Here is a 26,034-nt window from a genome sequence, read left to right as displayed (position 1 = left end):
TAATGTTACTGCTTTTCGTGTCAGTGGATTTTGTTGGTGGCAATGAATTTTCTAAGTTTTTGTTTAATTAAAAGTTTTTATTTTCACCTCCCTTGTCAAGCTCTTTTCATTGGGTAGAATATTTTAGGCTGGACATTATCTTCTTTAGTAAGTAGGCCACTCAATGTACGTCTGCGTTCCATCATTTCTGCGGAGAAGTCAGCGGTCGGTCTAATTGTCTCCCCTTTGGTGCAATGTGGTTTTCTTTGCGGTTGCTCTTCCCTTTTCTTCTAGTCCTTTGTTTTCAGGAGTTTTCCAATCATGTACCTAGGTAATGTCTGTGGATTTCCACTGCTTGACATTTGGAATATTTCTTAAATTTGGCTTGATATCTTTCATCGGTTTTAGAAAATTCTTTGTCATTATCTGTTCACAGTCAGCTTTGCACTTTCTCCCTTAAGGCCTCCACTCCAATTACCATGTTTTTACATTTTCACTCTGTGCCATAGTTCTCTACTATTCTTTTGATGCTTCTTTTAATGTATTTTCCATTCAGTTTCTCTCTCTGGGCTATAACCTGGATACTTTTTATAGCCTTATCTTTCCATTCATGAATCCTCTTTCTTTACCATGTCCTTCTGCTCTTCAACTTATTTCAGTTTTTACTTTTAATTACTGCACTTTTCACTTCAAGGCTTTCAATTTTATTATTTTTTTATAGATTTTAGATTCCCAATAACATTTTCCATTTTTCTGTCTAAATTCTGAACATCCCTGGATATTTAAAGTATGAGGCTGATGCCTTCAATAACAGAGTTATGTGTTGGTCTGTTTCTTCTTAATTTTTTTGGACTATCTCATACTTTTTAATTTAAAGGTGAAAAATGTGTTTTGAAAACTGTAGCACATTTGCCACCCTCTCCCAGAGAGAGGATACACCTTGTCTTTCAGCAGAAGGATAGGATGGGGTGGATGTGTTGACACAGGCACAAGCTGAGCTAACAAGAGGCTGACTTTCCGACTTTGCTCTGTGACTCCCTGGGTGACCCTGCTAATATGTCACCTGTCCCCAAGGTCTGAGAACCGAGGCTGTTTAATAAGACCACTTCTCCTTGCAGGCTCCTGAGTAGTGAATTTTGTCTTAAATGATGAATACTGTGCCCTAATTTTCAGCAGCTTTCTGATAAGTGTCTTACTTGTTTTCCTGCAAAGCTTAAGATTTTAACAGATGTCTCAGGTGAAGAGCTGCTGAAGGTCACTTTGGTCTGTCCTCCTTCTTACTGGGCACGGGGGCCTTGCATTCGGGTTGCCCTGGCCAGTGCTCTGTGGGGGCACACGGTTTGCAGATCAGCTCCTCTCTCCAGTTTTTCTCTCTTTCTCAGAGCCAGGCCCCCTAAGCCCTAGTTAGCCCTGCGACTCTCTTTAGATAGAAGCTTGTTTATGGGATTGTTTGCTTGGATTTGCTCACCTTTTCTGATTGTTACCAAAAGGAGTTTCTGTCCCACACACGCCATTCCACCAAAGCCCAAAACTCAAGTCCTTCTTAGCTTATATTTTGACTGGGACACTGAAACATTGAGGCCAAATTTTTTTTTTAAAAGAAATTACACTTATGTTGCATGGTATAGGCACCTGATTATACCCACAGAGGGATAAATGTAGCAACTGCAAAACAGTTTTGGAATCTTTAACCCGATTTTTTTTTTATTAGCTCATAAGTAACATTATTCTTGGAAATTTACCAAGTCTTTGACATTGGAATCCACATCACCACTTTAAAGCTATTCTGTATTAAGAAGTCAATTCTGAATAGAACCGGATTAATGTGGCGCCAAGCAATTGTAGTTAAGTTCTAACCGACAGTCTTCCGCACTGACCAGCGAGCACACTGTAAGCTGAACCAACGGTAGAGGCGTCGCCATGGGTGGCGGTCTGGCCTCTGTCCTGGAGGCGAGGTGTCTTTCAGGATTGTGGTATTTCTGACTAATTGCCATTTCCCCCATTTAAAGTCCACTGCAAAAGGGTGGGAAAGTGCTGCTTGTGTTACACTATTGCCAAGCCTGCCTGAGGCCGGAGAGATTGTCTCTCCTTTGAGTGGCTCTGCGTGTGTCCGTCACCGAAGTTCTACACTAGATCGTGTAACTGAAGACGTCACCTGAGCCTGCCGGTGAGAGAGACGGTGGCTCTGCCTCGTGGCCCCGTAGGATCACTGGATGTGCTGCTGGCTTCGTGCAATCCAGTCACACTCGTGTGCCCTGATGTGTGCACTCTTTGTCTTTTTAAAAATATACACATGGTAGTTTTTTAATCAATGCAAAAAGGATGCAGAAGTCGGGGGGGCAGCCATCTCCCCGATGCAGACCTGACCGACCCAGCATGTTCTCAGCCCCGCACGGCAAAGGGAGGGCTAGGTGGTCCGGGCCACGGAGTCCCAGTGTTTTCCTGCCGCCCTTTCCGGGTTAGTGTTGGCTGCTGGTGCCCGGAGGCCCTTCTGGGCAGCCTGTGTGAGCTGTCACTGAGGTTTAATCAAAGGACAGTGAGACGTGGGGTGACATTCTGGGCTCGGGGCTGGGGGTCGTGTCCCGGAAGACAGAGCCCAATTCATCTTTCGGGCTGACATTTCTAACCTGTGTTTCTGTCCAAAATCTGATGTCATGGTGTAACCATGGTTCTCAGCACCGCATCTGCTACCATGGAAACAAGCCTGGCCCATGGTCAATAGCAAGCACGCCACCTCCGGGCCCTCGAGGAACCTACCCTAAAGCCAGCTTCCCCCCAGGGGCCCGTTTAGGCTTCCTGCCCCGAGTGAGGCTCACCTCAGCGTTGTTTGGACCGCTTGTCCCTGCTCTGTTTCCCAGTAGTAGTACATGGTGCACAGGAAACAGAGTCCCTACCAGCCGGGACAACAGCGTGGACAAGCTGGAAGGCACGATAGTCCAGCATGTCACTGCACCCCACCCAAGGCCCCCTTCTGTCAGGGACCTGGGCCTCCAAACCGCACGTCCCACCGCCAGCCCGGGATGTCCCTAGCTTTTGTCCAGTGAGGGTTCCAGGCCTTGGCAATGGGCTGTGGCGGCCAAGCTCGGGGGACACCTGGAGGGGGGCAACCACGCTTCCCTGAAAGCTGTGAGGGGCCGTCGGGGGCCTTTAGGGGGACCCTGGACACCCAAGGTAGTCCTCGAGGAAAGAGCAGATGTTGGGGGTACCCCCATCCCAACCCCGAGAGCCGTCCCATTTCTCCTCCAAACACTCAGGCCTAGTTCTTCCCGAAGTGAGTCTCTGTTTCCTTTCCACACACCGTGTCGATCTGCCGGAAGCCATCACGCTGTTCTTCAGTCCCCGGTACTCACAGCCGGGACCCCCTTTTCTCGGACCGCCCTGGGCGGCTTGAAGGCTTGCGTGGACAGCGACATCACCCAGTTTTCAATAAGCTCCTAACTGGATCTGCAGGTCCCCAGAGGGTGGGCTGGGGGCGGAGTCACATTGCCACTGTCTCACTATGTTTCCACTTTACTGCACTATAATTGACAAATAAAATCATAAGTTATTTAACAGGTACCTTGTTGTGATTTGATACATGTGTACACTGTGAAAAGTTAGTTCATATACACACCCGTTACCTCGTATATGTATCATTTTTGATGAGAACATTTACATTCTACTCTTCTAGCAAATTTTTCAAGTTATACAATACAATTTTACCAACTAAATTCATCATGTTATACATCAGATCCTCAGAACTTATACATCCCTTTTTTAACTTTATTGTTGACACTGATACAGATGTCCCCATTGTCGCCCCACCACCTTTGCTCACACCCACCCCGTTCCCTCTGGCCATGGGAACTGTGTCAGGGCACCTGTGGGAATGGCCACCATCAATAAACCAACAAACCACTAGTGCTGGTGGGGACATGGAGAAAGGGGAGCCCTTGGGCACTGTGGGTGGGAATGTGGCTGGTACCGTCACTGTGGAAACCAATGCGGAGTGTCCTCAAAATGGAACTGCCTGTTGACCCACTTCTGGGAATTTATACTAAGAATCAGAAAAACACCAGTTTGAAAGAATATACGCACCCCTATGTTCATTGCAGCGTTATTTAAAATAGTCAAGATCTGGAAGCAGCCCAAGTGCCCAGTAGACGAGTGGATAAACAAGGTGTGGTACCTTTACACGATGGAATACTACTCGGCCATAAGAAAGAAGGAGATCTTGCCGTTTGCAACAGCATGTACAGAGCTGGAGACCTTTATGCTCAGTGCAATGAGCCAGGCAGAGGAAGACAAAGCCCTTACACATCTTAGAGCTGAACGTTTGAGCCCTTCAGCCAACATCTTCCTGTTTCCCCGCCCTCACCCCTCGGCCCCGGCAACCACTGCTGTACTCTCTGTTTCTGTGAGTTCAACTGTTCTTTTAGAACTCACGTAGAAGTGATACCATGTAGTATTTGCCAATGTCTTTCTCTGTCAGATTAATCCCACTTAGCACAAGCCCTGAAGGTCTGTCTGAGTTGGCTCAGATGGCAGAATCTCCTTCCTTCTCGTGGCTAATGTGCTGTTTTCGTGTGTATGCATGTCATCTGATTTAGCCATTCCTTCGTGGGCAGGTACTCAGGTGTCTTCTGCCTGGGCTCTTGGGAGTCACGCTGCAGTGGACATGGGAGTACAGAGTCCTCTTTCCATTTCCTTTAAATGTGTGCCCAGAAGTGGGATCGCTGGGTCACATGATAGCTCTGTTTTTAATAGTTTTAGGAAATGCCTGTATATTTTTAGACAATTCTGCCATCTTTCTAGAATAAATAATTCCATGAAACATTTCTCACCATTAATAACCCTCTTTATTCGAAGCATTGCCTTTCAGAAAAAGGCCCATGGTCTAAAAGAGCTAAAATATTCTTTTCCGGGGGTAGCAGATATCTGGCAATGGGAACAATGAAAAAGTAGAATTCAGTAATTTATGTGTCGCTTTCTGGAGCCAGTCTTTACTTTGCTGATTTGATTTATATCCCCAGCGTCCTCATGGATGCGACCTGTCAACCAAGTTGTCCAGCAAAACAGTGCGCTACAGCTCAAGAAAACACATAGTACTTCCTGCTGGCAAAAATTTTGCTGAAGGCGAGATTTGGGTCTGAAAATTAATTATTGATGCTCTAGCTCATGAAAAGATCATATTTCAGACTCACATGTGATTATTTTTACAGCCTGTTGCAGGAGGGGATATATTCTGGCTGCAGGAATATTCCGGTTTACCGCGTCTGAGAAAAATGCCAGCACACTGCCACACTCTGACCACGGCTGTCATTTGAGTTGTGCGAGACTGCGCCAGTCATTTGGGGGGTGGCGATCAAAAGCCTGAGATTCGATGTCCCCTAGACGCTAGTTGGAATTCGGACCTTCACATTTCTAGCTGGATCACCTTGAATAAATGACTCAGTACCCGTAACCCTCGAGCACAATCCTAATGAATAGTGCAGTTGGTGAGCTATATAAAATAATATATCACAGTGTCAGAAACGTAATAATCCCCCACTAAGTGAAAGGATCATAGCTCGCAATTTATTACCGAGATGTTATGAAGATCGCGTTCCAGTCCACAGCTTATTTCTAAGCTGAGTGATTGTGACTTTCATATGGAAATCATGCTCTCTGCCTCCAACGGATAGAGATGCAGGTTAACCCTGGATGTGCCTGCGTTGTGAGACGTGTCAGTCATGCCCTGGACCCTAACCATGTAATTTAAACTTTAAAGAGAGAGAGCAACAGATGTGATCAAAATGCAGGTTTGGAGGTTAGGAACTATGGCTTCCGCTGTTGTCCTGGGGGGTGGGGTGGGGGGATGCAGAGTGCCAGGCACCCAAGAGAGTCCCTGGGACTTCTCCGCTCCGGCCGGGTAGCAATAGCTCTAACAGCAATACTACTAGTAGTTAATATTCAGTGGGCGTGTGTCATGTGCTCCGTACATTGAGACCTTCCTGCTTGTTACCTTCCTGATTCTCGCACTAGCTATGAGCTCTGTTAGGACTTTAACAGACAGTAGGCAGGAGGACAGTGTCAGACCTACAAGCGTCCCCATCTCAGCTCCGCCGGCTGTCACTTTAGGCGGGGTTTGCATTGAATTTAAGCCTCTGTCTCTTGTCCTGTGAATGGAGAGCATGTGTGACCCTTGTCGTCGTGGCCGAGGCCTTACAGCGAGTGTGTGCGAGTCCGGGATGTGCACCTTAGCGTGGACGTTCTTCACTGCCCCCCGAAGCTCCTCTCTGTGTGAGAACAGAGTCAGAACTAAGACGGGGCCCAGAGAAGTGGGCACCGTCTCCCCTAGGGCTGCGTACTGGTCGTGCGGGGCAAATGGAAGGTGGACAGAGCACCACTGAGTCGTTTTGCTGCTGCTGCTTTTCAAACACATAAGAATTCTAACATTTCACCAACGAGAAGAAAAGGTGACATATCATCCGAGTTATTGTGCTCAACTGACGTGATTTGCATAATTACTAAGTGCAAGACAGTATTTACCCCGTGTGACCCATGACCACTGAGGAAAAAGATTCCTTTTTAAAAAGCTTTCATTTACTTATTTTTAGAGAGGGGAAAGGAGGAAGAAAGAGAGAGAGCAAAACATCCATGTGTGGTTGCCTCTCACACGCCTCCTACTAGGGACCTGGCCTGCAACCCAGGCACGTGCCCTGACTGGGAATTGAACTGGCGACTCTTTGGTTTGCAGGTTGTCACTCATCCACTGAGCCACAGCAGCCATGGAAGGAAAAAAGATATCTTAGGCACTAAGTTTAACTCTGCCACTGTGCCTTTGCAATTCAGTGTCTTAAAATAAATTGGTTAGTGCCCTGGCCACTGTGGCTCAGTTGGTTGGAGCACCGCCCCCTACACCAAAAAGGCTGTGGGCTTGATCCTGGGTCAAGGCACATGCCAGGGTTGCAGGTTGAATCCCCCGAGCTGTAAAAGAAGAAAGGGGACAGATAAGTGAGGGACAACCTTCTTTAGCACCCGTGAGACCTAAGGGACCCGTAGTGAGAGAACTTGTGACCCTTCCAATGACCAAAAGCGTGTACCTTCTTTTGAACATAAGGAAAAATCACATTTTCAAATCAACAATTTACAAAAGTAGATTTATGGCTTTAATTGAAGATCTCAAAATATGATATTTAAGAGGCTTTTTCGGCCCCAGACTAGGTGCTGTTTTCCTACTGTAAAACAGTAGGTCATTCATTCAGAAACAGAACCAATGCAGACGAGAGCGGCAGTGCTCACAACCCGCCATAGAAGGACGGAGGGAGTTTTACATCCTGTTTCCCTTTGGACACCGTGCTGCCTGCTCACCTCCTGGGCTCGCAGAGATGGACTAATCTCCCTCGTGGTTTACAGGTTATGGTGGGTTCGGAACAGAGCCTTTTCCCCCCAGGCTGGTGTGCGGTGGCAGAGGGCGAGGAGCCCAGGTATCTTGCTCTCTGGGAACTTGTAAGGCTTCACATTTTACGTTGCTGATTTGTTTTTCTTAAAAAAGACACTAAAATTATTATGATTATGACTCAGGGATAAGTAGATGGTGTTCTTGATTTTCCAACAAATTAAAACAACATTACTGCTAAATGATGATGATGACAATGATGATTTTGCTGACAGAGCCTGAAAAGGGAGGGTGGCACTTTGGCTCTGGAGCCTAAATAAATCTCTTTATATCCCCAAACACTAAAGCTTTCAGAGTTGAGGTACATCAGCTAGCGAGGTGAACAGAGACCAGGGTAAGAACTTTTTAGTTACGTGAGTATCATTGCAGGTGTCCGAGGATTTGTCCCTTATTTGTGTTGCAAATGGGCATCTCGTTGCAACAGTGTGTCTCAGCTTCACTGGGGTCAGTACAGGTTTGGCGAAGTACCCGTTCACCCAGGGGCCGTGAGGGCTGCAAACCCTGCAGATTTTACCTGATGGCTTCTTTTGTCTTTAATTACACTCAATTTCCTGTTCTCTGGAGTAACGTCAACAGGCCCCGTTTGGGTTTGCGCTAAAGTGGAAGTTAACGTGGGGAGATCGCGCTGTGTCAGACATTGCTGTCAGCAGCTAAAGGGACTTAGTGAGAACTCCAACAAAGAGACAGCAAACATAGAAAAGGACATAGAAACTAAAAAAAGAAGCAGTCAGGAAGGAAGGGTAAAATATCTGAAATGAAGAATACACTAGGAAAAGTCAACAGAAGAAGCAGAGGACTGAATCAGCAATTTAGAAGACAAGGTAGCAGAAAACGCCAATCAGAGAAGCAAAAAGAAAAAAGAATTTTAAAAAGTGAGGATGGTTTAAGGGACACCTGGGACAGCAAGCATGATAACATCTGCCTGTTAGGGGCCCTGGAAGGAGAAGAGAAAGAGCAAGAGATTGTGAACCTACTAGAAGAAATAGTAACTGAAAACTTCCCTCACCTGGTACAGGTAAAAGACCCACAAGTCTGGAAGCACAGAGAGTTCAGAACACGATGAACCCATACAGATGCCCACCAAGTCACAGTATAATTAAGATGGTGAAGATTTGCCCTGGCTGGTGTGGCTCAGTGGATTGACAGCTGGCCTGCAAACCAAAGGGTAACCAGTTCGATTCCCAGTCAGGGCACATGCCTGGGTTGCAGGCCAGGTCCCCAGTAGGGGGCTCGTGAGAGGCAACCACACATTGATGTTTCTCTCCTCTCTTTCTCCCTCCCTTCCCCTCTCTCTGAAAATAAATACATAAAATCTTTAAAAAATAGCAAAGATTAAAGACAAAGAGAGTAGCAAGAGAAAAACAGTTAATTAGTTATAAGGGAGCTTCCAGAAGATGAACAGCTGATATCTCAACAGAAACTTTCCAGGGCAGAAGGGATTGACACCAAACATTCAAAGTGATGAAAAACAAGGACCTTCGACCTAGATGACTCTACTCATGAGGCCATCATTTAAATTTGAAGGAGAAATAAAGAGCTTCCCAGAAAAGAAAAAGCTAAAATAGTTCATTGTCACCAAACCACTATTATAAGAAATGTTAAACCAACTTCTTTAAGAAGAAGAAGAAAAAAAAAGAGATATAAGTATGAATAAAGAATGGCAATAACCACACACCCATCAATAATCACTTTAAATGTAAATGAAGTTAATGCTCCCAGCAAAATGCATAGCGCGGCTGAATGGATAAGAAAGCAAGACCCATATATCTGCTGTCTACAGGAGACCCACTGCAGATTAAAAGTCACGCGGACTGAAGGTGAAGGGATAGGGATAGATGTTTTGTGTCAAAGAAAGAAAAGGCTGAGGTGCAGTACGTATATCAGACAAAATAGACTTTAAAACGAAGGCTGTAATAAGACACAAAGAAGGCCACTCCATAGTGAACTCGGTGAAGGTGTCAATCTAACAAGAAGATACAACTCTTATAAACATTTACTCACAAAGCCGAGGTGCACCAAAATATGCAAAGTAAATATCGTTGAGAACAGAAAGGGAGAGACGGATAGGAATACAGCCATCGTAGGGGACTTCCACATGCCATTTCCATCAACGGGTAGGTGTTCCAGAGAGAAAGTCAACGGGAAAACCGTGGCCGTAAGTGACACGTTAGACCAGATGAATGTAATCAACAGTTTTGAATAGCAGTTCCTGAACCTAGGTATTTGAGAAATCATGATAAAGAATCTGGACATCGACGGGTAAAAACCAGAACTGCTTCATAAGGGAAGTTACTATTGAACTGAGGTAGGGCGTCATGTCGTTCGTTTGCAAAGTAACTTTTTAAAATAACTTGCAAATACTAACCTCTTTTTATTCCTCTTAGATTTGGACTTTGTACCTTGTGTTTGCAGATACCCGAAAAATTATCAAATCCATTTCCTTTGTTGAAAAAAAACGACTTCACTAGGATTACTTAATAATAATGGCATCGTCATTGTTACTGGCGTAATTGTGAGTTGTATGATGCTTAATAATTAAAACGTGTACTAACACCAATCCTTGTGGGGTTTTTGTTTGTTTGCACTTTCAGAGACACACACAAAAAGAAAAAAAGAAAGAGCACGGCATGAGGCATGGCTCAGTTCTACTACAAGAGGAACGCTAACGCCCCCTACCGGGACCGCATCCCTCTGCGGATAGTGCGGGCGGAGTCGGAACTCTCGCCGTCAGAAAAAGCCTACTTAAATGCCGTGGAAAAGGGGGATTATGCCAGTGTCAAGAAGTCCCTAGAGGAAGCGGAAATTTATTTTAAAATCAATATTAACTGCATCGATCCTCTTGGAAGAACGGCTCTCCTAATTGCCATCGAAAACGAGAACTTGGAGCTCATCGAGCTGCTCTTGGGCTTTAACGTCTACGTGGGGGACGCGCTGCTGCACGCCATCAGGAAGGAGGTCGTGGGCGCCGTGGAGCTGCTGTTGAACCACAAGAAGCCCAGCGGAGAAAAACAGGTACGTGCAGAAGTACGGTGTTCCATTCATTTTACCTGCAGAAGGTTTCTATAGATCTTCACATCCCTGGATCAGGGGCGTCCAACCTTGTGTCATCTCTGGGCCACACTGGAAGAAGAAGAGTTGTCTTGGGCCACATGGTAAATACATTGTGACGTGTAATCACAAAAAAAATCTCATCGTGTTTTAAATACATTTACGATTTTGTGTCGGGCTGCATTCACAGCCGTCCTGGGCCGCATGCAGCCCGCGGGCCACAGGTTGGACACCTCTGCAAAGGTTAATAGAAGCATTGAAATCAGAACTGTTGTGATAGGAAACGGTGAAGTGCAAGTTCATGCCCCCCCACACTCCCCGCCACCACCCCTGCCACCTCTAACCGGGTGGATGAGACCGTGAGTGATGACCAAACCAAAGCAGACGGACCCCTGGGCTCCCTTCACACTGGAAACGTTTCTGTGTGATGCGTAGCCCAGCCGGCTGTTTGGGACCTTCTGTGTCTTTGTGGCTGTTTTTCTCTCTCCTGTCACTGGCTAACAGTCTGCAGGGGCAGGCTGAATTCTTTTGATATTTTTCTGTTGAAACTGCTTGCTGGTTTTGAGAGTCTGCGTCTTAACAGCAGAAGTGAATTGTGCCATCGCATTTTGGTGTCGTTCTTTTCAGCCCACTCTTGGGGAGCCTCTGAAATTGAGACTTCAGTGTTTAAAAAGGTCACTAGAAAATAACTGAACTCTGACTGTAAACTTAGTATCGAATTTATTAATGACCAAATTGTAAGCTACATCTTATCATCAGTAGAAAATAAACTAAAATGTCACACAGCATGATTCTTTTTTTTCCCTTCGTAATCTCCCTGTTTTTACCACTAAGGAAGCGAGAAATCATAGGCAGAAATGAGTAGGGAACCTGTTCTTGTCTTTCTAGATCCTTCCCTCTGCTACTGCCTGTGTCTGAATTGTTATTCGATCTCTTTTCCTTCCATGCTGAGCCCCTCACTTCCCTGCACCACGTGTCTCTAATTGCAGAGACATTGAATGTACTGCAGGGGCTCGAAATGTGTCTCTTAAAGAAAAATCGTACTAGATGTGAGTGTCATCACAGCTCTAGCAATTTCTGTCCTCTTCGATGATGCGCAAATCTCTGTCTCTGAAAATGATCCACTCTCAGGAGACATCTTCTTTTTAAGCAGCGATTTCCAACTAGTGTGCCGCACAAGTTTTGAAAACATGCAGTACCTGACCACTTAGTCAGGGGCACTGACCTCTTTTCCCTTAGATTGATTGTCAAATAAAAAAAATGACACCAGCCAACACAACAGGAACCGTCTGATGTGAATGCCCTCGGACCATAAATATGTGGGTCATATGAAATAGTGTTGCGTCTTATTGGTTGTGTCGGGTAAAAAGGTTGCCTCTTATTGGTTAATTCTTGGTAGCAGAAATCCTTACATACAAGTGCAGGCACCTGACTTTTTAAAATGCCACTTAGAAGCAAAATGGGTAAGCAATTACTGTTATTATTTTTTTTAAGTCAGTCAAAATGATACCTGTTTTTTTTGTTAGATCAAGAAAAAAAATATATTTTGGGGTGTGCTGCCAAATTTCAGTAATTAGTTTCCATGTGCCATGAGAGGAAGGGGTTGAAGCCCGCTGATTTAGAGCAAGCTCTGCTGTAGCTGCTGCGGTCTCTCCTTCCCGGGGGGCTTTTATCGGACTCCTCGCTGTTCTTAGGAGAGGGAATCTGTGGCTGGGTGTCTCCTGGAGAACTCGCTGTTTCTCAGAAGCCCGCGTTCTCTGGTCCATCCCGCTGCTTCCCCTCCACTCACCCCTTCCCCTTCCCTGACCCCAGCCTGTGACAGAGCAACGCTCCGCAGTGACAGCACTTCTCTGCTTTGCTTCGCTGGCTTTTCGTTGTTTGGTTCCTATCCTGGTGTCGGTGCGTGACCTTCCTATCACATTGCTAAGCGTTACCAATAGAAAAACGTCCTTGTCGGATCCGTCCTTTCAAAGCTGTATGAACCTGGATGGGGTACACAGGTGACTGTAGTTCTAATGGCGTATGTGACGTCCTACCCCAGGTGCCCACCCCTGAGGGAGTGTGGGGCACATCAGAGTGACCAGGAGTCTGTCTTTCTCTGTGGAAGTTCAGGCGCCACCCCTCAGTCCCCCGGGGGTTTTGAAATTCCTCCCACAGTTACACCCCTGAAGTAACTGCATTTTCTAGCAACAATGGTCTTACATTGTACACCCTCCTATTCTATGTCTCCAGAGGCCACCATAAGACAGATGTGGTGATGAGAGTCTATTTTAGATTGCAATAAGCCTCCCAAACAAAATCGCTATTAAATGTGTTTTTCTCATTCATTACAAAGTAGCCTTCTCGGAGCTAGTGTCTGAGCACACTGGGCCTAGAGCATACATTTCACTGTGTCTTTAGTCGGTGACATCTGTGCCGGCCAGGGTGGTCTGGCGCCTGGAGAAGGCAGCTGTTATCACAGGGATGTTTGTTAGAAGACGTTAAACTTTCGAGCTCAACTCTCGTCTCACAAGTAGGCCCTGGCTCCTTCCAGGCACTTGATCTAAACTGTGATTATTAATAAGAGGCAGTACAGGTTTGAAATCCGCCAAGAGCCTGAAATGTATCCCAGGCCGTGTGTTTCTGGAAGATTTCTCTTGTTTAGGGTGTCTGGCCAAAGATGTTCCTTTTCTATTGGTACATTTGAGAATCTGTCCTCTTCCGTGAAGGCCCTGGCAATGCATAAAAATCATATCCTGTCGTTTGGACTTTGTAATTTTGCAAGAGCAAATCCAACCGACCTACCTCCGAGGCGGTGAGTGTGCGGCTGTCGCAGTACGACAGGTGGACGGTGCACAGCACGCAGAGTTGCCCTTGGCCTTGGAGGGGCCGGCTCCCGAAAGCCCGGCTGCAGGCCTGTGATTTACTTAGGTGACACAGCCCCTGAGCACAGCCGGCGTCTTCCAGAGCAGGCCTCCATAAATCACGGTGCTGCGGCTAGCAGCTCGGCTCCCGACAGGAATTTCTCCTCTCATCAACTGCTCGTTGAAAGCTGTTTTGCCTATTATTATAATTGCCTGATTCTCAGTCTCATGGGTATCCCCTAAGGACCCTGGGACACATTGCCATTGATTTGGGAAGGTCACTAAGCCAAGTGTTGAAACCTGAGAGCAATAATATCCCAGTGGACAAAATACACATACCTCGTCTCAAAATGAGTCGGGAAAGAGGATCTCACAGAAAAACCATACCAGTGTGATTGCTTATTAGACACTTAGAGCTCAGAATGTGACAGATGTAGGTTAGATTATTTTTCTTTTGTAAATCTGTCACATACTGATTTCTTTCTCTGGAAAAAGATTCAGTGTTTGATGGTAGCCTGACGCCACAGGGCTCTGAGGCTTCGGTCGGTTTGTGTTCTCACCTGGCACATTCTCCCGGGGCCAGGCTGGGGGCTGGGCTCTGGGCGGGGGGCGGGGGGGGGGCGGGGGGAGGCATCATCCCATTCTCTGGAGTCTTCAGGTCTAGTTATGGACAGACAGGAAAATATCGCGGGGGTAGAAATAAAGGTGATCTCAACAGGGAAGGTGAGAGGGAAGTACGTTCTCAGGTAATTGCGAATTTAAACAAACTGCATCTGGCGAATACCTTAGCCGGGGGAGGGCCTGCGGGAGCCCAAGGAGAAGGGCCTGAAGAAGAAAGAGGAAGAAGGGCTTACACCTGGGAAAAGGTGATGCCGGTAACTGGCATAGATGCTGTGTGAAAAGGTTCAAGGGACCGGACTGGAAATACTCATGTTTTGATTTAATGAATTTCAATAGGAGGCAATCAGACATTAAGAAATGAGTGGGTCTGGGGTCGATACATAAATGATAGTGAGGACATCGAAGCGCATAAAATCGAGCATCTTCCGATCATTCTGACATTTTCTCTCCTTTCCCTTGTATATTGTTTAAATGTTTGTGATTGGTGGTATCTCGAAAGACTTTCTCAATGGAGAATTTAATGAAGATACTTAGGTTTTGCCTGTTGGGCCTGGAGTCTTAAATATTTCCTTCCATATTTAATGTAGACCCTCAGGTCAAAGTCTTTTTATTTTTACTGTCGAAAGTGGGAAAAAGGAATAATTAATTTGGTTCATGTAGGAGACAGGACGAGAACAGGTGTTTCTGAACACCAAGCAGGAAAAGGAAACCATGTATTTCTACTGGGACTGCTCCCTTGCTGGGCTCATTACTCGGAGAATCTCTGATAATTTTACTGAGCTTTTCTTTAACGTTGTTTGTTCCTTCTGTCTCGGCAGGGGATAACGGAGTGACTGTTTAGCCCTCTTTTTTCCTAGTCCCCTGATTGGCTACTTGACTTACACTTCTTTCTGGCAGACCTTTCCCTTTGAGGTCTTCTGAAGCCAAGTGCAACTCCAGTTTCAGCTGCTTCAGTACATGCTTATCAGAAACAGAACGTTCTCCTCCCTCCTTCACTGAGAGAGTGGCCGTCAGTCCTCGGTGCCATCGGAGCCCCAGGCAGGCTGGTGGAAACACGGATGCTCTGTCCCACCCAGAGAGCCTGTCACAGCAGGTCTGGGGCGGGACCCTGGAGCTCGTATTTCCGACAAGCCACCCGGGAAGCGCTGGCCTGGAGACAGCACACTGAGACCAGCTGCCTTCGAGGACACTGCGAGTTGTGGGACACGCGTGGCTGTGCGGTGCTGGGGCTCCGAGGTCGCAGACACAGCCCCCGAGCTGTCTGGTGTGAGCCATTGCGCCCACGCAGCTGGGCATCATTGCATCACCGGTTAATTATCCTCATTCAGGGTGCGAGGTAGATCGACAATGTAGAAGAGCCTGTAGACCCACACCTTCAGTCTGTGTGTCTGTCTGGAACGTGACGAGGCCACTTATAATTCAGTGGCCCGATAAATACTAAGGAAGAGCGACATCCTTGGCAGCTTTGTGCTGCGAAGGAGCAGAGCTGAGTCGTGGAAATTCCGACTTCTGGCCTGTTTATCGTTTCCTAACAGGACAGTGTCTGAGTTACCCGCAGTCTCGGTGTTTTGGCAGTTAATTAGGATTATGGTATTAATTTACTTGCTTTTTGAAGTCTCCTGGTGGTCAAATTCTGTAAATGTGCTTCATAAAGAAATGGGATAACAGCTCAATATACTATTATTTCTCATTATGCCACAATCTCTCTTTCTATTGACAAACAAATATACTAAGAATATAATATGTGCTGACAAGATAAAGTTAAGCCTTGGCAATGCGCCCGCTACAGTGCATAACTTTTTTGTGTTTTTTTTTGAAAAATACAAGCATTGGCAATAGAAACCAATCTTAGGTCTTTGAGATCTTAGAGAGTTAAGGAGAATTTAATTCAGTTTACTCTTTTTTTTTTTTTTCCAATCTCAGTGCCCATAGGGGATCTGTTTAAAAAATAGTTTCAGTATATTTGCTAATACAATTTGTGGCTCTAGAAACGGCACCTGTTACGTGATCAGACTACCAAAGGGTCTAAGGCAGGAGGCCGGCACCAGCTAGCTAATGCAAATACGCTCCCAACCCAACATGCGCCCTGCTGACTAAAAATGAGGAAGATCATTTAATTGATACAGATGCTAATAAATATAGCTCTGGCTACTGGCAAATAACTGTGTTCTTCAAACAATCTGAAATTTTCAGATTGAATCCAATTACTTTCTGCTCTAAAACTCAGACCCCCGCCCCGCCCCCAAATTTACTTTGAACTCTTGCATTCCTCTGGTTTTTCTCATCAGGCTTCGGAAGAGCAATTTGCCTCCTGTAACCCTGTGGACGGTGGTAGCTCGATGGGGGCTGTTAAATGAGACTGTTGGCGAAGACCGCCTGTGTGCTCCTGGCTTTAGAGCTGCCCCTTGCAGGCTGAAAGTGTTGCCTCTTACTTAGTGGTCAGCCAGCTGGGGTTACCCCTTTCCATTGTTTTTGTTACATCCAGGGTTTTTACAGTAAGTGCACCTAAATGCATGGGTGATCATAATCTTAGGTGCCATAAAAATTGAGAGAGAACAGAGGGGGGGGGGAGGAGGGAGGATTACAGTAAAGCATTAAAGATGTTCGTCCCCCAGAATGAGTATGCGATTGTGAGATATGACTGGATAAATGATCAGTTATGGTTTCTTTCAACTTTTTATATAAACTGTCAATAGGGGAGTGGTTTACAATATTGTCTAAGTCTGCCATTGCTATGAGAAAGCTGAAAATTACCCCCAAATATGATCTTTACAGCGCAGAGTAGTAACCAATGTAAAACACATTTATTAATAAGTTATTTGAATGTGCCGAAATTGAATTGTCTTACTATTTCACAACAGGGAATTTAAAAGCTATTATGACAAAACATAGACTGTATTAGCACAAAAATGGCAGTCATTAGAGATTCTGAATAATTCTGTCCTAAATGGAAAAGTTTTAAAAGATGGACTATGTTGCACCATTTAAATGATAAAGTGGCTTCAGCTAAATGGTCATTCTGACTCATTAAAAAATGCACCATTTAATCTCCTTGGTCACTTTGACATTTCATCCCCTTGCAGGACATTTGGTCCTGTCGCAAATGTCCGCAGAGACGTCTGGTCCACACCAAATGCTCCCCCTTCGTCGGTCTGTCCAGAACACCTGGGGTCCATGCCGACTCATCTGCCTCGCCCCACACGCCATGAGCGGCTGCACTTGGGATGCGAGAAGGGTTACTATTGGTAATACAGCCGCAGCACAATTATTGGACCAATAAAATATTTTGTACGCACTAATTCTGTAACCCTAACATGTAAATTAACTTACAGCTAATACGCTGCGTGAGCCCAGGAATATGCTTTGACGTGGCTGAAGGACCATTTGGCCTGGACCCAACATGCTCGTGGATATTTTGGAAGACAGATTCCAAGGACTTCTGGAGTGGATCAAATGTTCCTTTAGGTGTGGGGGGCAGAACTGAGTGTTCTCTAATCTTTTATTCTTCTTGAAGACCAACAAATTATAGAAAAAATAATAATTCCTCTGAAACATGTTCTCTTGCTCTTTCTTCTCAGCGTACCACACTTACTATGAAATTTTAAAAGTATATCATTAAACATGTTCAGAACCCATAAGAGTAAAAGGTTATTAGTCTCTTCTGAAAATCAAATTTTAAAAAAAAGCAGTAAGACAAAGGCTCTAAGCGTTTAGTCACTTTCATCCCACGGTAAGAAAACACGTGACGAGAACCTGTTCTCTGTTTTTGCAGAGACACTAAGGCATCTAGGCTTTCTTTTTGTCAATCTTCACTTGAGGGTCTGTTCACTGATTTTAGACAGAGAGGAAAGGATGTAGGGAGGGAGGGAGAGGGAAACATCGATGATCAGTTGCCTCCTGTACCACCCCAAGCAGGACCAAACCCACGACCTAGGTGCGTGCCATGCCAGGGATCAAACTGTAACCCACTGGTGTACGGGACGGCGCTTCAACCCGCGGAGCCGCCGGCCAAGGCAACGCATGTAGGTTTGGACTGAAGCACAAGATACGGTGAAGGAGGCTGAAAGAGAGAGAAAGTCGTGGATATAAGTCTTGTTTTGTTCTATAATCTCAGTCTTTTGATCCGTGACTTTGTCATAAATAAGGGTGGATCACAGTCCCTGCTCACCAGGGAGACTCAAGATTAAACGGCTGACAAACTTGAGTGCCTCCCATGAGGAAAGCTTAGTTTGTGGACGTCCCGCCACCTTAGTCCCGTCGGAGTGTTTCACATGTATTAATTTTAATTTAATTAAAAATGCATTGTGCTTTGAAGAGGCTAAATGTTTCTTAAAACAAATGCATTGTGATACATAGTGTTATTTTGAAGAGTGAGTTTATGGTAAAGTAAGAGAGTGAAACTAATCTTTCAAATATGAGCTTTGGTGATAGTCTCTTGGGATGGTCGTATTTATTAAAATCCCCCCACTCCGTTATAAATGTTGGGATTAAATATAAAAACAACATGTTGGTAAACAATAAACCAATTGGACTTCCTTAAATATAATACTTAAATAATCATTAAGAAATACCAATGAGTCATTTTATACTTGTAATTAATAAAACAGGTAAGGTATTGATATAACCGGGAATATTAAAGCATACATATTATAATTAGAATGTCTCATAATGAAGGGAAAGGGGGTGGTGGGAGGTAGCGGAGGGTAAAGGGGGGATAAATGGCGATGGGAGGAAACTTGACTTTGGGTGGTGAACACACAATACAATAGACAGGTGATGCTTTCTAGAATCGTATGCTTGAAACCTATGTAATTTTATTAACCAAGGCCAGCCCAATGAATTAAATAACAGTTTTAGAAAATAAAAAATGCTGTCTTCTTTTAGCTTACTATATTTGCTTATTCTCTGATTAGGGGCAAAATAAGGAAAGTTTTATTGCATCTGAACACAAGAAAATAAGGATTTATGAAGTATAGCATTTTAAATGTTTTCAAAACCAATTTTGCAAACATTTAGACAGAAAGAGCTCTCTCATTGGTCTTTTTGCAATAATTTTCTGGGACTTCCAGTCAAGGTGGAGGTATAGGTAGACACACTGCATCTCCTGGCACAACCACAAAGAGAATTACAGCTAAATCTCAAAACAACACCCAGGCCTGTCAGAAAATCGAACTGTGTAGAAGTCCAAGAACCAAGGATTTAAAAAAGCTACAATCATCCAGATGGGTAGGAAGGAAGGAGAGGCAGAGACAGGGCAGAGAGGCAGCTGCGGTGGTGGAATGGGCGTGGGCTATCCCGCATTCATGCGTGGTGGATAAAAATTGGGAGGGATGCCTTGGAAGCAAGTGATCCCAGCCCCAGGCCAGACTGTACAGCCCAGAAAGATAAATCTCCATAACTTCTGGCTGTAAAAATCAGGGGGGTTGTTGGGATGGCAGAAGAAACTGCAGGATTTTCAGGAAACTTCACTTAAAGGGCCCGCACAATCTTAAAACATATGCACACCCACCCGCTCTGGGATTCAACCCCAGGGCAACAGCTGGAAGGGTGCCAGTCACACGCAGGGACTGGGTGAAGTGACTGGAAGGGGGGCGAGTGCCAGGCAAACCCCCAGAAGCCAGGCAGCGGCACAGTTTCCTCTCTGAGTCCTCTTCCCACACGGAACCACAAAGCTGTGGTGTGGGTTGCCCCACCCTGGGGATTACCTAAGGCTCCACCCCACACAATTTACAGATGCCTTTCACAGGGAGTCAAAGCAGCTCTACCTCATACACAGAAACACACACAGGGAGGCTGCCAAATTGAGGAGACAAAGAAACATGAAATGAAAGATGCCCAAATGAAAGAACAGAACAAAGCCCCAGAAAAAGAACTAAATAAAATGGAGATAGCCAACCTATCAGATGCAGAGTCCAAAACACTGGTGATCAGGATGCCCAGAGAACTTACTGAGTGTGGTCACAGCACAGAAAAGACCCAGGAAGAAAGGAAGTCTACACTAAGTGAAATAAAGAAAAATTGACAGAGAACCAATAGTGAAGGGAAGGAAGCCAGGACAGATTCAAATTAATGATTTGGAACATAAAGAAGGAATAAACATTTAACCAGAATAGAAAGAAGAAACAAGAATTTAAAAAATTGAGGTTAGTATAAGAAGACTCTGGAACATCTCCAAATGTGCCAAAATCTGAATCACAGGGGTGCCAGAAGGGGAAGGGGAAGAGGAAGAGCAAGAAATCAAAAACTTATTTGAAAAATAATGAAAGAAAACTTCCCTAATTTACCAAAGGAAATAGACATACAAGTCCAGGAAGCACAGAGAGTCCCAAACAAGTTGGGCCCAAAGAGGACTACACCAAGACACATCTTAATTAAAATGTCAAAGGTTAAAGATAAAGAGAGAATCTTAAAAGCAGCAAGAGAAAAGCAGAGAGATATCTACAAAGGAGTCCCCATAAGACTTCCAGCTGATTTCTCAAAAGAAACTTTTCAGACAAGAAGGGGCTGGAAAGAAGTATTCAATGTGATGAAAAGCAAGGACCTCCATCCAAGATGACTCTATCCAGCAAAGGCATCATTTAGAATGGAAGGGCAGATAAAGAGCTTCCCACATAAGGTAGAGCTAAAGGAGTTCATCATCCCCAAGCCTTTATTATATGAAATGGTAAAGGGACTTATTTAAGAAAAAGAAGATCAAAACTATGAACATTAAAAAGGCAACAAATTCATAACTATCAACAACTGAATCTAAAAAAAACTAACAAACCAGAACAGGAACAGAATCATAGATATGGAGATCGTTTGGAGGGTTATCAGCTGTGATGGGGAAGGGGGAATAGGGGAAAATGTACAGGGAATAAGAAGCATAAATGGTAGGTAGAAAATAGACAGGGGGATGTTAAGAATAGTATAGGAAATGGAGAAACCAAAGAACTTACATGCATGACCCATGGACATGAACTAAGGGGGGATTGCTGGAGGGAAGGGGGTACTGAGCAGAGGGGAGCAAACAGGGAAAAATTGGGACAACTGTAATAGCATAATCAATAAAATATACTTAAAAATAATTTTCTGGACCAGTTAACTTCTAGATGTGTCAGTGTTCCAAGTTGCTCTTGTCTGAATCATGTATTAGAGCACTTAACATTTCCAAACTGTGAGCTCAAAGCCTACATAGAATGCGTCCTTCTGAGAGAATGTTCACCCCCACCCAGGAGTGGGTGGTTTTGGAGGGTAAGAGGATGTTATAGTTGCCAATTTATCAACAGGACACATAACCGTTTTCCCCTTAAGTGAGATCCTAGTGGGTGAGTGCGGTGGCTTTGACTTTGCCTTATCTCCCCCCCCCAGCCCCCCGTGTGTGTGATCTCATTGTGATCTACTCCTGCTCAGTTTCTGGAGTCTCCAAGGGAAAGCCTGTGCAACACTAGTAGCATCAGATACAAATGTGAAGTTTTAATACAATAATATCGTGCTGAATAAAGTAGAAATTAGAAATAATTATGTAGACATTATTGAGACTTTAAGTGTATTTCCCACTGTCCAAAATATCAAAAAAATCCTTACTGAGCAGTATGCTGAATAATTTTCCTCAAAAACAATACATAATTTGAGAAAAAGAAATAGGTTTGTGTGCTTTGCAAAGTTCTGTTACATTCACCATAGCGTGGCTACAGCTCGAGGGGTAATAAGAAAAACCGTTACCAATAATTGAGCATTACAACTCCCTGAGCATTTTCTTGGGATTCTCTCCATTATCTCATTTAAACCTCATGACAGCCTTTGTGGCAATTGTCTTGTGTTAGCTTGGCCAAACCCAGCGTCCATGAGGAAGGACTCACCTCGCCTTCCTCCCCTCCAGCAGCCCCCGAGGACACTACCCGGGAACTGCAGACTTCGTCGTCACCGAGCTAAAACACAGCTGTAAATCTTTATTTGTCTCAGCAGTCACTCCTACTTTCTAGGGGTTCGGTGGGGAATAAATGCATGAGTACATGAGCAGGGAATACAACACATATTTTTAATTTGATTGTCCAGTATGTATTTTTATATTTATTTCATGGGTCCCTCCCAGTTACTCCTGATGGGAGAGAAGGAGGTGAGAGCCAGGAAATTGAACCACCTGCCCCAGAGAGGGCACAGCTGCGGCCTTGGTGTTCTTGGCCTTTACTGTCCTCTGCCAAACTTCCTGGTTCTTTGGCCATCAGATGCCAAGCAACCTCCATCCTTCAGCACAAGCTGCAAGTTGCCAGTGAACTTGGTCCGGGGGCCGCAGACAGAGGTCTCGGTGTGACTGAGTGCAGGTCCAGCTGCCGCAACGGAAGCCACACGTGAGGCAGGTGCTGGTGAGGAGGAAAGAGGTTTATTCGAGTGCTGGCCACCTGAGGAGAGGGAGGACTCTTGTCCCAGAGCCCACCCCCACCTCTCCGTGGAGGCCGAGGTGTTTTTAAGGAGGGAGAGGGAGGGAAAGCAGAACAAAGAGATCAAGGAGGGGGTGCTGAAAAAGTTCTCTATGTGCAGGTCCGTCCCGATAAGACAGGCGATGGTCCTGTGTCATCCCGGCTGCACGTCATCCCGGCTGCGTGCCGTTCTGGCTCCTCAGGTCAGGGTCAGCACAGCTCCCGGAGCCGGGATGCCTGAATTCAGATCAGAATTGACATCTTCTGAAACTAGTTCTCGGGACCCTTATGCAAACATGCTGTGCATCTACAGGCTACATGTTAGTCAGAGTTGGCATGTACGGAAATACAGAAACTAGGTCAAAGGAAGGTGGGTGGGTCACAGTTCCCCGCTGCTACATCAACATTTCCGGGACTCTGCAGGAGCATCGTGATACTCCTGCAGCCAGAGGCTCCTGGCCAAATCTCAAGTGCTTTAAAATTGCTGATTTAACCCAACTGGTATTTTATGTCCTCCCCTTAGTCTGCAGTTGGCAGAGCGTGGCGGCAGGAAGGACGCACTGCTGACATGTTGAGACGCGGCTAGTGAGAGAGAGAGGAGCCGAGCACATGAATAGGGCACACATCTCGGTGTCTTCCTGTGTTTGAGCCTGACCCCCTGGTTGAGGGACCCAGAGAGAAACTTGGCTCTGAAATTAGGCCTGGCGGCTGACAGCCTGCAGAGACAGGCCCCGCCTCCCCGACTGGAGGAGGTTAGTTTGCGAACAACACGCATCCTTTTCCTCACTTCGGTGCGAGATAAATTATGAAACCCTGATGGAATTAAACGTCCCTCCCCTTTGCCACCACCATCTTCCGTGCCCCTTGGGATACACACACACACACGTATGCACACATATGTGTGTGTCTTTCTGATATATGCATTTGCAAGGGCACAGATGTGACTTATAGTGGAACTTCAATTGTGCTGCCTCTCCACCCCTTCCTGTAAAGTTTGCTCGTTGGCACGGTGCTTCCAGGTCCCGGGCGTATTTGCCTCTCGTTTTTAGGGTATGGACACAGCAGCCCGACTGAGTGTTTTCTTCCTTCCCTCGGTGTACTGTGTGTGTGTGTGTGTGTGTGTGTGAGAGATTTAGGGGAGGAGAGGGGACTACATGCCATATGGATAATAATGTATATACACTCTTCACTCTAGTGCAATCCATATGAAATATTTTTGCTTTACACGTATAACTCATAGCTCTAGGTATAAAAATGTTATCCATGTTAAATTCAATATATATTAGATGTTGCTAATTCACACCTTTCTTGCAGACTTTATCCTAGAGTATCAGAGTTTGTTAATCCCTTATCATCGGGGAGCTTTTGATTCTTCTGTCCTGCCTTGAAATTAGCAGCCTTAGGAACGGATGCTTCAAGTATGCTCCATTCAGTGCTTTTCAGCCTGGATTTAATTCCTGACTCACGGACAGTGTTCATTAAACCCTATTGCGGGTGAATTTTGCATCATCATACCATGCGCAGATTAACCCCAACCTCGGCTGCCTGTTTCGCTCAAGTACTCAGTTAAAAAGCAAAGGACCGGGTGGAAAAGAGGTGAAGAGTTTAAGAAGTGCAAATTGGTCGTTACAACCTAGTCACGGGGTGTGGGGTAATGCATGGGAGCACAGCCGGTGTCGCGAGGACTGTGTGTGGGGGGGTCGGGGACACTGGGAACCATGTGGAACTGTACACCTGAGACCAACACAAAATAACGTCGAAGGTGCACTGTCACTGACAAGTAAGTAAATAAATAAGGACCTGAGGCGAAAAAGGCCAAAAACAAACAACAACAACAAAAGGTTCGCCGTGTAACTCGGGCATCAGAATTCAGTAGCGTTTTCGTTATCTGCCTCCCACACACACTCTGGCCCTGGGGGCTCCTTAGAACCACGAGGAAGGGAAGAAGTTCCGGAAACTTGCGGAAGGTGATGGAGATGATTTCTTCTTGAGCCAGGCTTGGAATTCAATTTTTATCTAAAATCAAAGAGACATATTTGTCCTAAATAGCACTTTAATTCCAGCCGTAAGGACAATATATAAATATAAATAAATGTTGAAGGCTTAGTTTCACGGAATAGAAAATGCTTCCTGGTAGACCAGGGTCAGCCTTGGAATCAGGTCAGCATTTGAGTCCCAGCTCCACCGCAATACTACGTAGGTGACCCATTGGTGACTTTTTCAACTTGAAACAGAGAGCGGTCACGGCCGGCTCTCCCCATTATCATGCGCACTGGAAAAGTGAAATCTTTCATGTGAGGCACTCAGTGTGTTCACATTTATTTCACATGGTTATCATCATCATCATCGCCCTTGGCTTTAGGGCCCTGCTTGATAATTTGATCTATGCCGAAAGATTCGCATTTGCATTGTGCTTCCAAGTTGTTATGATTAGCTTTCAGATATGCCAACGAAGAACAGGAAGCCAACTAGTTGAATTTGGTGGTGAAACCTTGGAGGAAGGGCTTCCTGCTTACCCGCGTCCTGGTTGGGAGGGTTGGGAATCTGTGAGATGTTGGATGGAGCCTGGGAGCTTGACCATTGTTACCCCAGAGAACTCTAAGAGTCCAGAAAGAGCAAATGGCCCAGGCTGATGGGGCTCCGGTGAAGTCTAAATAACTCTAACTTAAGCGGTCATTAACTACCAAATGAGACATAGCTTCACTCTGAATACGGAGAAAGAACAGGAAAGATTCTGATAAAGCAAAGTGATTGAAGATGATCTCATAGAAGAATAAACACATTCCCTTGGGGTATTTTAGGGCTTATGTTTTCAGCAGAGACAGAACATTAAAATTCAACGTTGTCAGAGTAAATGCAGGGTATCTGCTCACCGAACTCACACTGTCTCTTTTAATAGATGAAGTAAAGCAGATCTTTGTTCTGACAGCACTTAAGGAAAAGACTGCCACCTGGTGAATACTTCAGGCCGTTTAAAAAAATTCACGTGTTAGTTTGAAACATCTGGCATGATCTTAAGAATAACGGTCATACACCTTGTATCATTTCTGAGTTGGTTTAGTTTTTGCACTCCTCAATATTAGCAGAGGTTTTGTTAAGGTGCTTTGTAATCACAAGTTTTCATGCAGTTTGCCCATTTGTCCATGATTTTATTAATTGGTACAAGCCCATCATTTATAGGTGACCTAATTCAGATGGAAAGTTACCCCCCAAACCAATAAAAATTTTTGCAACACCATAATCGATACTTCTTTGTATTTCTTCTTAATTGTAGAGCAAAATGACAAAAATGGTATTTTAGGGTTACTGTAGTGCTCATACATTGCATTCATTACCACTCTTACCTAAAAAGCAAGGTCCAGGGGCGAGTCATTTCTCGTAACTTGTGGGAGTCAGGTTTGCTTTCTCCTGGGACTTTGCTCCTTCTGTGTGTTTTATCTGGGGCAGGAAAGAGGAGGGGTTAATCGCCAATGTTTTCTTCTAGCAAAAGGTTGCCCCTCCACCCTCCTGCTGTATACGTTTGACACATTAAAGTCGAGGTTGTGACGTCTCTTGGCGGGTGACTCCAGAACTGAAATGGCTGACGTCGTTCACATTGTACCTAAAGACTCAAGTTCACTGCTGAAGAAGCGAAAGGGAGGACAAAAAAAAGGATTCTTTCCCTTCCCGTGTGCATCCCCTAAACAGCCTGGGTGATATTTCTGTTAGCCAGAATAAAGCCGCC

General features: G+C 45.2%; 1 protein-coding gene across 1 annotated transcript in view; it reads left to right on the top strand.

The window, feature by feature from the left end:
* TRPC4 (transient receptor potential cation channel subfamily C member 4) overlaps positions 1–26,034 on the top strand; it is a 98,636-nt gene that overhangs the window by 10,140 nt on the left and 62,462 nt on the right. Inside the window, exon 2 of the mRNA XM_024566758.3 lies at positions 9,991–10,411. Coding sequence (XP_024422526.2) covers positions 10,034–10,411 — 378 coding nt within the window. The 5' untranslated portion in view covers positions 9,991–10,033. The remainder of the gene's footprint in view (positions 1–9,990; positions 10,412–26,034) is intronic.

This window comes from Desmodus rotundus, chromosome 13, assembly GCF_022682495.2.
Source record: "Desmodus rotundus isolate HL8 chromosome 13, HLdesRot8A.1, whole genome shotgun sequence".
Classification (NCBI taxonomy): domain Eukaryota; kingdom Metazoa; phylum Chordata; class Mammalia; order Chiroptera; family Phyllostomidae; genus Desmodus; species Desmodus rotundus.
The sequence above is the reverse complement of the archived record's forward strand: the minus strand, read 5'-3'. Positions and strand labels throughout refer to the sequence as shown.